We start from the raw sequence: 14,382 nt of genomic DNA on the forward strand, positions 1-14,382 counted from the left end.
TCAGTATACACTAATATAAGCGAGACTGGAGGTATGACATACTTTATTTTTGATTTATAAATTTATTGCATCTCAAGCAAATTATTTCATCCAGATACAAACTAATTAATTGCACCAATAGCACAATTCCTCCCCAACGGTCTGTCTGTCCCTTCCTTCTTTTGTTGTTTGTTTGTATATGTTAAATGTATGTTTTTAGTGTTCTTTAGCTTGTTTTATGTGGGGCGGGAGTTGGGGGAAACTTTTTCTAATCTCTTACCTTGACGGAGATGCAATTTTTTTCCGCATCATATCTCCACCCGCACTGCGGCCCAACATCGAGGAGTTGGCGGCCTTTGCTGGAGACCGACTTCGAGAGTTCCACCGCGGGTGTCTGTGACCTTACCATTGCACAGCCAGGGATCAACCTCTCAGCTCTACCGTAGGTGCCTGCATACTTTAACTTCGTGGAGCTTGCGGTCTCTGGTTAGAGATCGACTTCGGGAACTCCAAGCCACAGGTGCTTCGACCGCCCCGACAAGGGAGCTTCGACCGCCCTGACGCGGGAGCTTCAATCACCCCGACGCGGGCGATTCGATCGCCCCAACTGCGGATGGTTCGACTGCTCCGACCGTGGGAAAATAAAGAGTAAGAAGTTTGGACTTGATTGCCTTCCATCACAGTGAGAAACATGGGGAATTCGCTGTGGTGTTTATGTTAACTTTTATTTAGTTGTGTGTCTTGGTGCTTTTTTCTGTATGGCTGTATGGTAATTCGAATTTCACTGTACCTCAATTGGTACATATGACAATAAACTGACCTTGAAACCTTGAACAAATTTATCTTTGCACGATTACAAAATAAGTCAGTATTTTCAACTGAATGTTTAACGAATTGACAATTTACTCATTATGTGCAGTATTCAACGGATGGCGTGAAGTAGCAAAGCAAACAAAAGGATTGGAATAATGTCAGTACAATGTGCAAGGTTGGGAATTTGATGGGAATTTGCTGGAGCAGATAGTAAGCAGGTTATACTTTGGATACAACTGCTCTCTTTGAGCAGGTCTGACCTAAAATGTCATCAGGAATCCTATTGTATCTTATGTTAATGGAAAACTAAAAAAAAAGCACTTAAAAGAGACAGCTGCGAGGGGCATTTATTGACAGATTTCCCACAATGACAATGAAGTGTTTGTTCATTTCTTTGTGATCCTGATTGAGGGTTTACTGACCACAAGTGCACTCTAGATAATTCTGATACACATGTAATGGACCAACAGAAGAGGAGATCTACAAAGGAGTCTGAAGAAGGGTCTTGACCCGAAATGTTACCTATTCCTTTTCTCCAGAGATGCTGTGTGACCCGCTGAGTTACTCCAGCATTTTGTGTCTATCGTCAGTTTAAACCAGCATTTGCAGTTCATTCCTCTTCAAAGGAGTTGTCAGGATTGAAAAAAATATAGTTACTAGGGGAATGTTGCTATACTGGCATTGTTTTCTTTGAAACAAAGGATTAGGAGATTCTATTTAAATATATAAAATAAGACCAAATAGGCTGATCAAGAATTAGAAAGGGCCTTTATTTGGAGACATGAACTACAGATGCTGGAATATAGAGCAACAAACAATCTGTTGGAGAAACTCATGTAGTGGTTCCACATCTGTGGGGGGAAAGGAATGGTCAACATTTCAGGTCAAAATGCTAGATAATAATAATAATAATAATAATAAATTTTATTTATGGGCGCCTTTCAAGAGTCTCAAGTTTTTTCCCCAACACCTTACAAAAATTTAGCAGGTAGAGGAAAAACATGTAAGGGGAATGAAATAAATAGTAGAGACATGACTAGTACACAAAGTAAAGACAGAATACAATTCAAAACACAATACGAGGCAATTAATGCACAGGTGAAAAGGGAGGGGGACGTGGGGCTAAGGATAGGCAGAGGTGAAGAGACGGGGTTTGAGGCGGGACTGGAAGATGGTGAGGGACACGGAATTGCGGATCAGTTGGGGGAGGGAGTTCCAGAGCCTGGGAGCTGCCCTGGAGAAGACTCTGTCCCCAAAACTGCGGAGGTTGGACTTGTGGATGGAGAGGAGACCGGCTGATGTGGATCTGAGGGACCGTGTTAGATGGTTAACACTCTAGTTTAGGTTAAAGAAACAAAAGGCATGGGAGACTAATCTGTTGAAATGGCACCAAGGAAGTAAGAAGGGAGGAATGGAACAACTCTTCGAGTATGCTTATGTTGGGAGCTTGCATGGGCCTGATGAGCTGAATGGCTTTTATATTACAATAGGAAGTAAATGGTGAAGCTGACCAGGGATCATATTAACTTGGAACTTAATCAGATACTGCTAATTAATTATATTTTGATTCCTTTGAGAAGACTTGTTAATTAGTATAAATTTACATTCATTTAAATAAAGCATTGTACATGTGAGTATGAGATATTTTACATAAGGAAGATTAAGAAACTAGATTAGGATTTTAAAATATATTTGATGATTCTCACTGAATATACATTGGGAAATATAAACATTGTGAAAAAATGTTCTATCCATGGCCAGCTAATAAGATTGAAGACAGTATTTGATTATTAATTTTTAAATCTTGCCAAAGAGCGATACATCGAAGAATAGGTATGCATTTTTGAAACCAGTAGAAGATAAGCTAAAAATAATTAACAGTGAATACATCTATATGAGAGCAAATTAGTAAGAGACATAACATGTTAAGAACTTTTTATCAGGATGTCAAACCAAATACAAGTACTTCTAGAGCTGGAAAAATAACATCATAATGGGTAAAAAGGAAGTGCCTGAGACATTAAAAAAATGTTTTGTATCTATTTTCACTGCTGAGGTCACATGTACTATGTTGATAAGCAATTTCTCAGCAGAATCCCCAAAACAAGCAGATCTTATGATGACCTTTAACAATTAGGCAGGCCTCCTGGAGTCCAAAAATCAAGACATCTGCTATGACTAAGTTCCTTCTTATCTATGATCAAATTATAAGGAATATCTTTATCAATTTACTCTTGCAAATTATATAATACTGTTATACCTTTGCATTCTTGAAAATGTTCTTTGCAAAAACTTCTACATTCCAAACTGTTACCATTCTAAGCACTTTATCAAACACCATGCAGAGGTTACAAAGTCTCATTCTATTGTTTCCAGTTATCAAATTTAAAGAGCAAATACTAATGAACAATGCAATACATTTACCTTGGCAATTCCTGGCTATAACAGCATCTCCGAAATATCCATCAGCACATTCATCACAAAACCGACCAGTAATTCCCTGAATGCATCGTAGGCATTCGCCTGTTAATGAATTGCAGCCGCCAGGTATTGATAGATCAAGATTATTGTTGCACTGGCAAGGCTGACAAGAGCCACCTGGTTTAGTGGGGCGTCCAAAGTACCCTTCAGAGCATCTGGTTAACAAAAACAAAGTCAAAAAAGGAATTATTCACTGATAAACATATTGCTGTATGCTGCAAAAAAGTTACTGGGAATACAATTATTTCTAGAAATTAAAACTGTATTGTTATAATGAAATATCATAGAATATTTATCTATATAGCACCGACGAAGTCGAGATAGAATTAGGTCCAGCATGTTTTCCAATGTGTGTACATACATTTGTGGTACCAGATGTTGAGGGCTTTAGTAGATGGAGGTGCTAGAACTGTGCTGAATAGGTCGATCATGATATCAATCGGTATGATTTGGCAACAAAACATTGACCTCAACTCTCCAGTTACTAGCCTTGGGCAATGGAACATGCATTCTGCAATCAGAAAGACCTGACTGAGTACTGTGTACAATCCCTCTCAATGGTTGTGGAAATCTTACAGAGAGCTACTGTATTTCTGTGGACAGATCTTCCCATCATTCTTTCTCAATGAAGTTCAGCTCATCCAAAACCATATCATCAAACCTTATCCCACATCACATCATCAGATCAAAAGTATTGTTCATACTTTTGTACACTGGATCATGTTCAAACACCTAATTTAAAGAAAACATCTTGGCTGCGTGGTTTAAACTCATCATTGCCTTGCCTGCTATCCTCCAATCATCTGACTGTCTCTTTTCTCCCTGTTGGCAATATCAATAGTGCAGCTCAGTAAGGTTATCTCCCTAAACTCTGCAACCTTCCATCCTCTTCAAGCCTTCCTTAAAAAGCATGTTTTCAGGCTGCCTTTCATCACATCCCATATATTCATTTAACAAGCCTCTGCAGCCATCTGTCCTTTATGGTTGTGCGAAATGTATTGGTACATTTTCTTTGCCAGTGATACAAGTTGCTCAGTTCAAGTTACTTTGGCATATATATATTTTGAAGGCAAATTTATAAAAGTAGGGTTCTATTTATTTTAATTCATTTCACCTAATGAATGCCTGGAACAATTGAAATGAAAAGGAAAACACTGAAGACATATTTGGTGAAGCCAGGCTAATTTGGACAGGTATAGACAATATACTATTTTTATACTAAGAGTGGTTGGTGTGTGGAATGCACTGCAGCGTGGTGGTAGAGGTAGATACAATGGTAGCATTTAAGTGGCTTAAATGCCACAATCAGTGCACATGTACATGCAGGGAATGCATGGATAAAGATCTGTGCCATTAACTAGCGTCATGTCCGGCATGGACATTGTGGGCCATAGGGCCTGTTCATGTGCTGTACTGATCCATATAATTTATAGTGACATTTGATGGGAAGCACCATTACCTGTGGCAAATGCCAACATGCTGATCACGCAGCTGGTTATCATGATCTTGTGGAAGTTCCATCCTACTGTTCCACTGGTTGTACAATATAATATGGGGGTGGGGGGAGATTGACTTAGGATACAAAAGGTTTTTTGAAAAGAAGAGCCAATTCTTGGCTTAGTGATCATACATAATGTCCACTTTTCTTTATAGAAAATTGTAGTGAATAAAATGTTTTTTTGGGAGTGGAGGGAATCTAATAGTTCAGTAATTCAAACTAAGAAGGGCTGAGAATATCTTACATTGATACATAGACAATAGGTGCAGGAGTAGGCCCTTCGAGCCAGCACAGCCATTCAATGTGATCATAGCTGATTATTACTATATATTTTTTAAACAGTTACGATACTCTTCAATTATCACTGTAATGTTTACTTCATCTTCAGGAGATAAAGGGGATTTAATGGATTTTGGCTGATTGAAAGCAATAGAAATTATATTGGTGCTATATTAAGTTTATCTGTAACTCTCAAATAGCAGACCAAAATATATTCCGCTATGAATAGATCCAGAATCTATTTCAACCAGCTTATACATTTTCATACCAGTTATTTTTAATAGACAGTGAAACATTTATGCTTTTTTGCCTCCATCTTTACTGCTCTGTTGCATCTTCTCATTCACAGCAAATTCACAATGCTTCTAAAACAAATGAAAACATTACAATTTCTGAGCATCGAGCTCCTACTGTCTCGGGTGATTAGTTTGGCAAGAATAGCACGTTACTGTCGTGATGTGTAATGACAGGTGTCTCCCTCCGCTATGGTACTTGCAGACATTCCCAATATAACATGTTTATTTTTCCTTCACATCAGCTGTATGTCAAAGCATTCTCTTTAAATGAATCATTTCCTAATATAGAGTGGTACAGTATGAAATGGGCCTGTTGGCTCACCACATCCATATCAACCTTCTGCCAATTTACACTATTCCATTTTCCCGCACATGGACCATATCCTTCTATGCCTTGCCGATTCAAGAGTTTGCATAAATGTGCCTTAAATATATCAATTGCATATGATTCCACCACCTTCTGTGGTAATACGTTTCATCCTTAGTCTAAAAAAAACCTAATCCTCAAATTAAAACTATGCCCTCTTGAATTTGGCATCCTCTCCAATGGGAAAATGATTCTGACCATCAACCGTATCAATTTACTTCTATCAGCTCACTCTTCAGCCTCCTTCCTTCAAAGGAAAACTTGCTTAGCCTATCCAATCTCTCCTCGTGACCACAGTCCTCCAATCCAAGTAACATCTCGGCTTCTGCAGCATAATCACAGCCTTCCTACAGTGTGGTGGCCAGAAAAGCACACACTGCTCCAATTGTGTCATAACCAGTGTTTTGTAAATGTGCAACATGACATCCCAACTCAATGTCCCAGCCTGTAAGAGTAAGCAAACCTTCTTCACTACCTTTCCAATTCTGCAATCACTTAACTTGCTGGCAGATTTAAATCTCACACTCATAAATAATGCAACAGCAATAAATTATTTTTTTTATAAAAAATCAATAACTGATGTTTAATTATGGAAATTGAATATTGTCATTTAATTTTCAAATGATAAAAAATCAGTGGACAGAAATCACTGATATTTCAAAATATTATGTTTCAGTGAGTGAAAGAGCCATGTCCTGTTTCTTTAGTAGAACACTTCATTAGTTAATCGATACCAAATGTGTTTCATGAAAGCACAAATAAATTTAGAAAGCATTGAAGGTTAAATTTTCATAATAGGTTAGACTGGAGTATTCCAAAGTGAAGTCAACTGAAGTAATTCTCTTTCAAAATAGCTGGGAAGTTCAGTCACATACTGCATCTGACAAGGAAGATTTTTATTCTTGACTTTCAGATGCAAAGCATCTGTATGTCTCAAACACCAGTATAGATGCTTCAAATTTTACAGGTTTTTGCTTCCATGTGATTATGCAATTACAAAGAACACAGTTCATAAAATGACATGCTATTATTAAAGTCATACAAAACTTTAGAGAAAAAAATGCAACCTGGCATGTACTCTAGTCAAATGTTTCATGAGGAAATGAAGATATAAATAAATATAATTTCTAAGCAAAGAGGTAGATTATAATCCATACAAGAAGCTAAACTGTCAAACAGGTTTAAACACAGCAGTCATTTCAGTTTTGGCCTTTTATCACTAGTAAAGCTTTTAATATGTCCCACCAACAGATAACCATACCTATATTCTTATAGATTCTTCAGTCATACCAAACAGATATCTAGTTTAGTTATTTAATTCATAATCAATATCCAGGTTAGTGACAGTGTACATTCTCTGCTACATAAAGTTTGAGGTAAAAGATCAGGAATTCTTACCTGTCACATCGTGTCCCCGTATAACCAGGAGGACATTGATCACATATTACCTCTCCCCTGGTATCCAGGTAACAAGTCGGGCTAAAGCTACGTTGTTCATGGTGAGCAGATGTAGAGACGGATACAAGAAGATAAACCAAAGAAAGTTGTATTAGCTGCATTGCCGAGTGCCCTTTACTGAGATCATCACCATGCAACAGGCTAAAACTATTTTTTTCTTTCCGGAACCAAAGATAGAGCAGGGATCTCATTCCACCAACATACTGAATGACTACTTCAGCCAACACTGAGTACTCTAAAGGAATGGCAGCAACTGAACAGTAATTCAGCCTGGAATTCCCTGTCAGTAGTAACTCAGCTCTATAAAAAAGTGGAATGTCCAGCTGCTGTCCTTTGTCACCAAGGTTGGAAAAGCATTATGTCCAAGTATTATCATAAAGTTGTGCTAACTCAAATATCACAACGTGGCATTTGCTCATATTCCTAAAGAACATTTCTCAGCTCTGTCGAAACATTAAAATATCCTGTTCAATAAATGTTATATAACAATGATACCAGAGTAATCTCTGTATTCTGCTGATCAGCATTTATATTACCATTTCTATTTGCTCTTGTACATCTATTGGAAACCTTCTGAAAGTATCAACAGGAATGTAGGAAAAAAAATGTTTACCTTCAGGAAGCTAGCAAAACAGATAAATTAAAAAACAATGGACTTTAAGAATATCAGAAAAGTTTAAAAGAGAAATGCAGAAAAAAAACAGGAAAATATTCAAGCATTATTGATAGATATTTGTGTATTTAAATTAGGAATGATCAAAGTAGGCTCAAAGGAATAACTGTTATGTAGTGTATGATGATAAAAAATAACAGAAACATGCCCCTGTTTTCTGATGAAGTAGGCATTTTGGGAACAGAACACCATAACAGTGAAGGTTATTCAAAGATAATTTTTACTGTAGGCTTAGATAGAGTGGATGTGGAGAGGATATTTCCACGTGGGAGAGTCTAGGACAAGAGGTCTATAGCCTCAGATTTAAAGGATGTTCTTTTAGGAAGGAGATGAGGAGGAATTTCTTGTGGGGAATCAGTGGAATTATTTGCCACAGAGGCTGTGGAGGCAAAGTCAGTGGATATATTTAAGGCAGAGATAGAAAGATTCTTGATTAGTATGGGTGTCAGAGGTTATGGGGAGAAGGCAGGAGACCGGGGTTACGAGGGAGAGATAGATCAGCCATGATTGAATGGCAGAGTAGACCTGATGGGCCATTTAGAACGGAGACAAGGAAACACTTTTTCTCACAGAGAGTGGTGAGTCTGTGGAATTCTCTGCCTCAGAGGGCAGTGGAGGCCTGGTCTCTGGATGCTTTCAATAGAGAGCTAGATTGGGCTCTTAAAGATAGCGGATTCATGGGATATGGGGAGAAGGCAGGAACGGGGTACTGATTGGGGATGATCAGCCATGATCACATTGAATGGCGGTGCTGGCTCGAAGGGCCAAATGGCCTACCACTGCACCTATTGTCTATATGGTCTAATTCTACTCCTAACACTTGTGATCTTATAGAAATTATTTAAACCTGAGATAGAGAAATCAGCTATCTTATGTTTTATATTCTGAGAAGACCAAAAGCCACGTACGGATATGTAGTTCTTGTAAGTATTTTTTTAGGAACAATGATTATATTTGATTTTTTTTTTAAAGAGAAGCCAGAATGAAATGGGCAGGTTTGGCTGAAATTCTTGGAAAGTCTAAGGCAATGGAAATGTTGCTGGAGATTTGAAGAATTATTTCTCAGGAAAAAAAGTCTTAATTATGTTGTTGATATAACAAAGATAATGGAATTGCACTTTATGTGGATTTCATAAATTTCCAAAGATTAATATATTTGAAGAGGAAATATGGCCCCATTTTTCACAAAATATTTGGAAAGACGAAGAAAGGTGGTGGGATAGGAAGAAATTCTAAATATGGAAAGACATTATGAAACACATCAACATAGGCTAATAAAGGACTTTAGCAAGGCCTTTGACAAGGGCCCACATAGGCTAGTATGGAAGGTTGGATCTAGGGTGAGATAACCAAGTGGATACAAAATTGTTTGATGGAAGGAGACAGAGGGTGATTGTGGAGGGTTTCTATTCCAATTAGTGGTGGATGACCAGTGGTGTGTGACCAGAATCACTACTGGTACTAATGTTGTTTTATATCTGGATTGACAATTTGGATGATAATGTTTTTAACATGGTTGGTAAGCGGCAGAGTATGTTACAATCACAATGTTTAAAAGTCATTTGGAACATAAATAGAAAAGGTTTAGAAATATATTGGCCATGCATAGGCAAATGGGACTAGCTTAGATGGGGCCTCTTGGTTGGCTGAAGGGCCGTTTCTAAACTGTATGATTCCATGACTCCAATAAATAGAGTTGTCACAGAGTTGCAGCATTGCTTATGGAATGTATATACCCTGTACTTTTATTTATCTATTTGCCAGCTGAGCATGAGAATAGAGTTATAACCGAATCCACTGTAACAGAAACTTGCCCACATTTCATTTCCATTACTTTCACACAATGGAAGGAAATTATTTTATAATAATAGAAATGTCAACAATCAGTGTCACTGACTTGCAGTTCAACTGCAAATTAATTAAAATAAATTCACGGAATTATGCGGTGGTTTTAGGATCAAGGTGCATGAGAATGTCCATGATTCTGTGAACATTTATATCCTCTAAAGTATTCTGAAAATGGAAACTCCATTAAGTTGTTGCTAGCTAACTCGTCCCCATGTGAAATATATTAGATAGACGTTAGATCCTGGAGCCATGAATCTTGACTTATCAGGTGTTTTCTAATATTGAATACAAATTTAATTTTCTTTTTTTTAATTAAAGGAGGCCTTGTACTTAATAATAAGTGATTCACGGTCTATGCAGTTGTCATCCTGATAACATGAACAGAATTAAGGTGGGGGTTAGGAATAATGATTCATGCTGCAGCAAAAGAAGCATTAAAGCAGCAACAGAATTCTTAGAACCCTGGAGAAATGATTTTGGAAACCACACACACACACATACGCAGACTTAGACACACATAAACACACACAGACGCAGATGGAGACACAGCCACACACACACACACACACACACACACACACACACACACGAGCACACACACAGTGTGCTGCTCCACATAATATTCCTCAATGTGCACCTTCAATAATTTCAGAACAAGTAAATTATGTGGTGCCTTCAGAGATTTTCTCTATAGACAGTTTTAATTATGTTTCCTATACATTAATTATGCTGGCGCATGATATTGTTTTCCATGTGCATGTACCCAAATATTTGCATGAAACAAAATCCTCTGTATCAGACTGCTGTACCATGATGGTTTTCAGGAGACATAGTTTTTCTTAGGAACCAAAATAAATTGACAAAAAGTGAGCAAAATAGCAGAAGGGTTCAAGATGAGACAGGAAAGTAGTTTCAAGACAATGTGAAAGTATGCAGGTAAGTTCCAGAAACAATCATTAAGGAGAGAATTTGCAAGTGTGTCTTAGCAAGAGAGGTTTCAAAGAGATTGCTGAAATAACTTGCATAGCCGTTGGTGGGGACAGTGGGATGAGTTCCATTATGCTAATATAGAGTTGCTGCTGTCTTCAAGGCCAAATAGTCTTCTTCCACAGTATCACCATCTTGAATTCTATGATCCTCTGGGATGGGCAGACATATGGCCAATTAAATATAACCTAGATAAATGTAATAAGGGGTAGGAAATGTGCAATTTAATTTCAACAATGCAATTCCATTGAAGGTGTAAGTGTTGATTTTGCCTTGTGTAAATCTTTGAAGGTGAAAGTTCAGGAGGAGGAAATGATTAAACATGATACAGGAAATTATTATTTGTAAAGAAAGACATAGAATATAAAAATATGGAGGATACACTGTACCTCCATAAACCTTGAGAGATTGTTTTAGTGTTGCGCCAATTCTGTTCAGTTTACTACAAGAAGGATATGAGAGCCTGACAAACAATACAGGAAAGTGAGGGTTTTCAGTTACATGGTTAGACTAAAGCGGCTGGGAATGTTCTCCATACAGAAAGAGGCAAATAGATTAAAGTGTTCAAACATCAATGATGCAGACAAAAATAATTAAAATAAATTGGATCCATTAGTAGATCAAGAACCATAGGATTTGGTAAAGCATTTGGTAAAATAATCAAAAGGATTTGGAACACCACAGATCAAAAAGGTGTAGAAAACAGATCCAATAGTTGCAGTCAAAGAGAACTGGAATGATGCTGAAGGAAGGAAGGGCTGATGGACTGAATGGTCTTCTTTCATGCTGCATAGATTTTATTTTTCTATTTGAAAATGCTACACTGAATATGGACAAATGAACGTGATAGCTGTTCATTCACATGTTACTGTCTTTGAATCACCATTCATGCCACATGGTAGAACGGACTACAATATAGGAAATTATTGTATGTGCTACAAATACGGTTGACATTGTATCATACTTACTTATTTGAAGGAATGAGTAATGGACAACTGCAGAGTTGACAGTCATTAGGTGTTCCTCGAGTAGCACCTCCATAAAACCCAGGACGACATTTATCACAATACAGGCCAGTTGTGTCATGTTGACAGTTCTAAAACAAGTACAGTTTATTTTAAAACATTGATCCGCCAATTTACTTAATTGATTAACTAAATACATTTTAATTATGTGTCTCTTTACCAAATTCTTGGAAGAGTTGCCAGTAAATCAAAATGATACACCACAATGCTCATTGCTACTATATTATATTCATTTTTTTAAAAACAAATAAATTCCGACTTCCCGATTTCATTTAGTTACCCATAAATAATTCCAATTCCCTTTGCTAATGTTCTTGTGCAAATCCATGAATTAAATAGTTAGAATCTACCACAGAAGCCTGGAGACTATTAGAAAAAAAATATAGGAGTACAAAACCTTAAGATACCCAAATGCATTTTTCCCCAGAGTTACTTAATTGAAGGCAGTGGGCCATTTAAAAATACACACAATTAATTCTGTATAAAGAAAGGAATTTTGAAAATAGCTCAAATAGTTGCATTGCATGAAACAATTGATACATTTTTAAATACAATTTCCCTTCGTCTCATTCAGCAAAATAGAACTCCTTTGCCAATCTTTTTGATTCTACTGTGGATCAGAAATTGACGAGTTTCAAGATTCAATAATGCTCTTTTGGGAAGAATAACCAGATTGTCACTGAAATTGCAGCAATGTTCGAGTTTGGAACTTAACAATGTAAGGCACACAATTCGCATATCGTCATCGTGTGAAAGGAGTGTTGTGCTTTAATGCATAATTTAGAACATCGCATAGATATACATAAAGTGAATTTGTTATGAAAAGCAACATTTTCTGATCAGTGGGTATTTTGGTAGATAGAATCTGAGCATCCAAGTAATAACATATATTATTACAAGTATTACAACCTCAAAGTTGCAGTGAATAACTCCAGTTCAATATGTTCAAAGCATACATTTGATTTTTCTGTAGTTTCTGCAGCAATACCCTGCGTTGCTGTTCCCGTGCACTAATCTGGCATCACACAGAGCACTTAAAAACATTTTTATCAGTCAGTTATTAAAGGCGGGATAGCAGCACATTTGGAAAGTGGTGAAATCATTGGACAAAATCAGCATGGATTTACGAAAGGTAAATCATGTCTGACGAATCTTATAGCATTTTTCGAGGATGTAACTAGTAGCGTGGATAGGGGAAACCAGTGGATATGGTGTATCTGGACTTCCAGAAAGCTTTCGACAAGGTCCCACATAAGAGATTAGTATACAAACTTAAAGCACACGGCATTGGGGGTTCAGTATTGATGTGGATAGAGAACTGGCTGACAAACAGGAAGCAAAGAGTAGGAGTAAACGGGTCCGTTTCACAATGGCAGGCAGTGACTAGTGGGGTACCGCAAGGCTCAGTGCTGGGACCCCAGCTATTTACACTATATATTAATGATCTGGATGAGGGAATTCAAGGCAATATCTCCAAGTTTGCGGATGACACTAAGCTGGGGGGCAGTGTTAGCTGTGAGGAGGATGCTAGGAGACTGCAAGGTGACTTGGATAGGCTGGGTGAGTGGGCAAATGTTTGGCAGATGCAGTATAATGTGGATAAATGTGAGGTTATCCATTTTGGTGGCAAAAACAGGAAAGCAGACTATTATCGAAATGGTGGCCGATTAAGAAAAGGGGAGATGCAGCAAGACCTGGGTGTCATGGTACACCAGTCATTGAAAGTAGGCATGCAGGTGTAGCAGGCAGTGAAGAAAGCGAATGGTATGTTAGCTTTCATAGCAAAAGGATTTGAGTATAGGAGCAGGGAGGTTCTTCTGTAGTTGTACAGGGTCTTGGTGAGACCACACCTGGAGTATTGCGTACAGTTTTGGTCTCCAAATCTGAGGAAGGACATTATTGCCATAGAGGGATTGCAGAGAAGGTTCACAAGACTGATTCCTGGGATGTCAGGACTGTCTTATGAAGAAAGACTGGATAGACTTGGTTTACACTCTCTAGAATTTAGGAGATTGAGAGGGGATCTTATAGAAACTTACAAAATTCTTAAGGGGTTGGACAGGCTAGATGCAGGAAGATTGTTCCCGATGTTGGGGAAGTCCAGGACAAGGGGTCACAGCTTAAGGATAAGGGGGAAATCCTTTAAAACCGGGATGAGAAGAACTTTTTTCACACAGAGAGTGGTGAATCTCTGGAACTCTCTGCCACAGAGGGTAGTCAAGGCCAGTTCATTGGCTATATTTAAGAGGGAGTTAGATGTGGCCCTTGTGGCTAAGGGGATCAGAGGGTATGGAGAGAAGGCAGGAACGGGATACTGAGTTGGATGATCAGCCATGATCATATTGAATGGCAGTGCAGGCTCGAAGGGTCGAATGGCCTACTCCTGCACCTAATTTCTATGTTTCTATGTTTCTACACTGCACCATCTCCCCCTCCTTCCCTATATCCCACCAACCCCCACACCACTGCAAGATGCATTCAATTGAACTTGAAAATGTACTCTGGTGCAAAGTTGGCTTCAGAGGAAGTGCAGAATAGCAACTGACTGTGGCCTGTGGTCCAGAGGGAATCTGATCAATACTGGTAAAGTAATTTATCAGAGACCATGAGATGTTAGATGGAAGTCTGGTGGAGGTGGCAGGAATGAAGTATCTCTAAAGGAGAATCCGGGCTGCAAT

At 38.1% G+C, this 14,382-nt stretch overlaps 1 protein-coding gene across 1 annotated transcript in view; it reads right to left on the bottom strand.

Moving 5' to 3' along the window:
* Nucleotides 1-14,382, bottom strand: part of lama2 (laminin, alpha 2) — a 323,797-nt gene that overhangs the window by 140,030 nt on the left and 169,385 nt on the right. Inside the window, exons 17-19 of the mRNA XM_055636370.1 lie at nt 11,648-11,775; nt 7,112-7,198; nt 3,217-3,428 (exon numbers count right to left, since the gene is read on the bottom strand). Of these exons, the coding sequence (XP_055492345.1) occupies nt 3,217-3,428; nt 7,112-7,198; nt 11,648-11,775 (427 nt within the window). The remainder of the gene's footprint in view (nt 1-3,216; nt 3,429-7,111; nt 7,199-11,647; nt 11,776-14,382) is intronic.

This window comes from Leucoraja erinacea, chromosome 5 (assembly GCF_028641065.1).
Source record: "Leucoraja erinacea ecotype New England chromosome 5, Leri_hhj_1, whole genome shotgun sequence".
In the NCBI taxonomy this organism is placed as follows: domain Eukaryota; kingdom Metazoa; phylum Chordata; class Chondrichthyes; order Rajiformes; family Rajidae; genus Leucoraja; species Leucoraja erinaceus.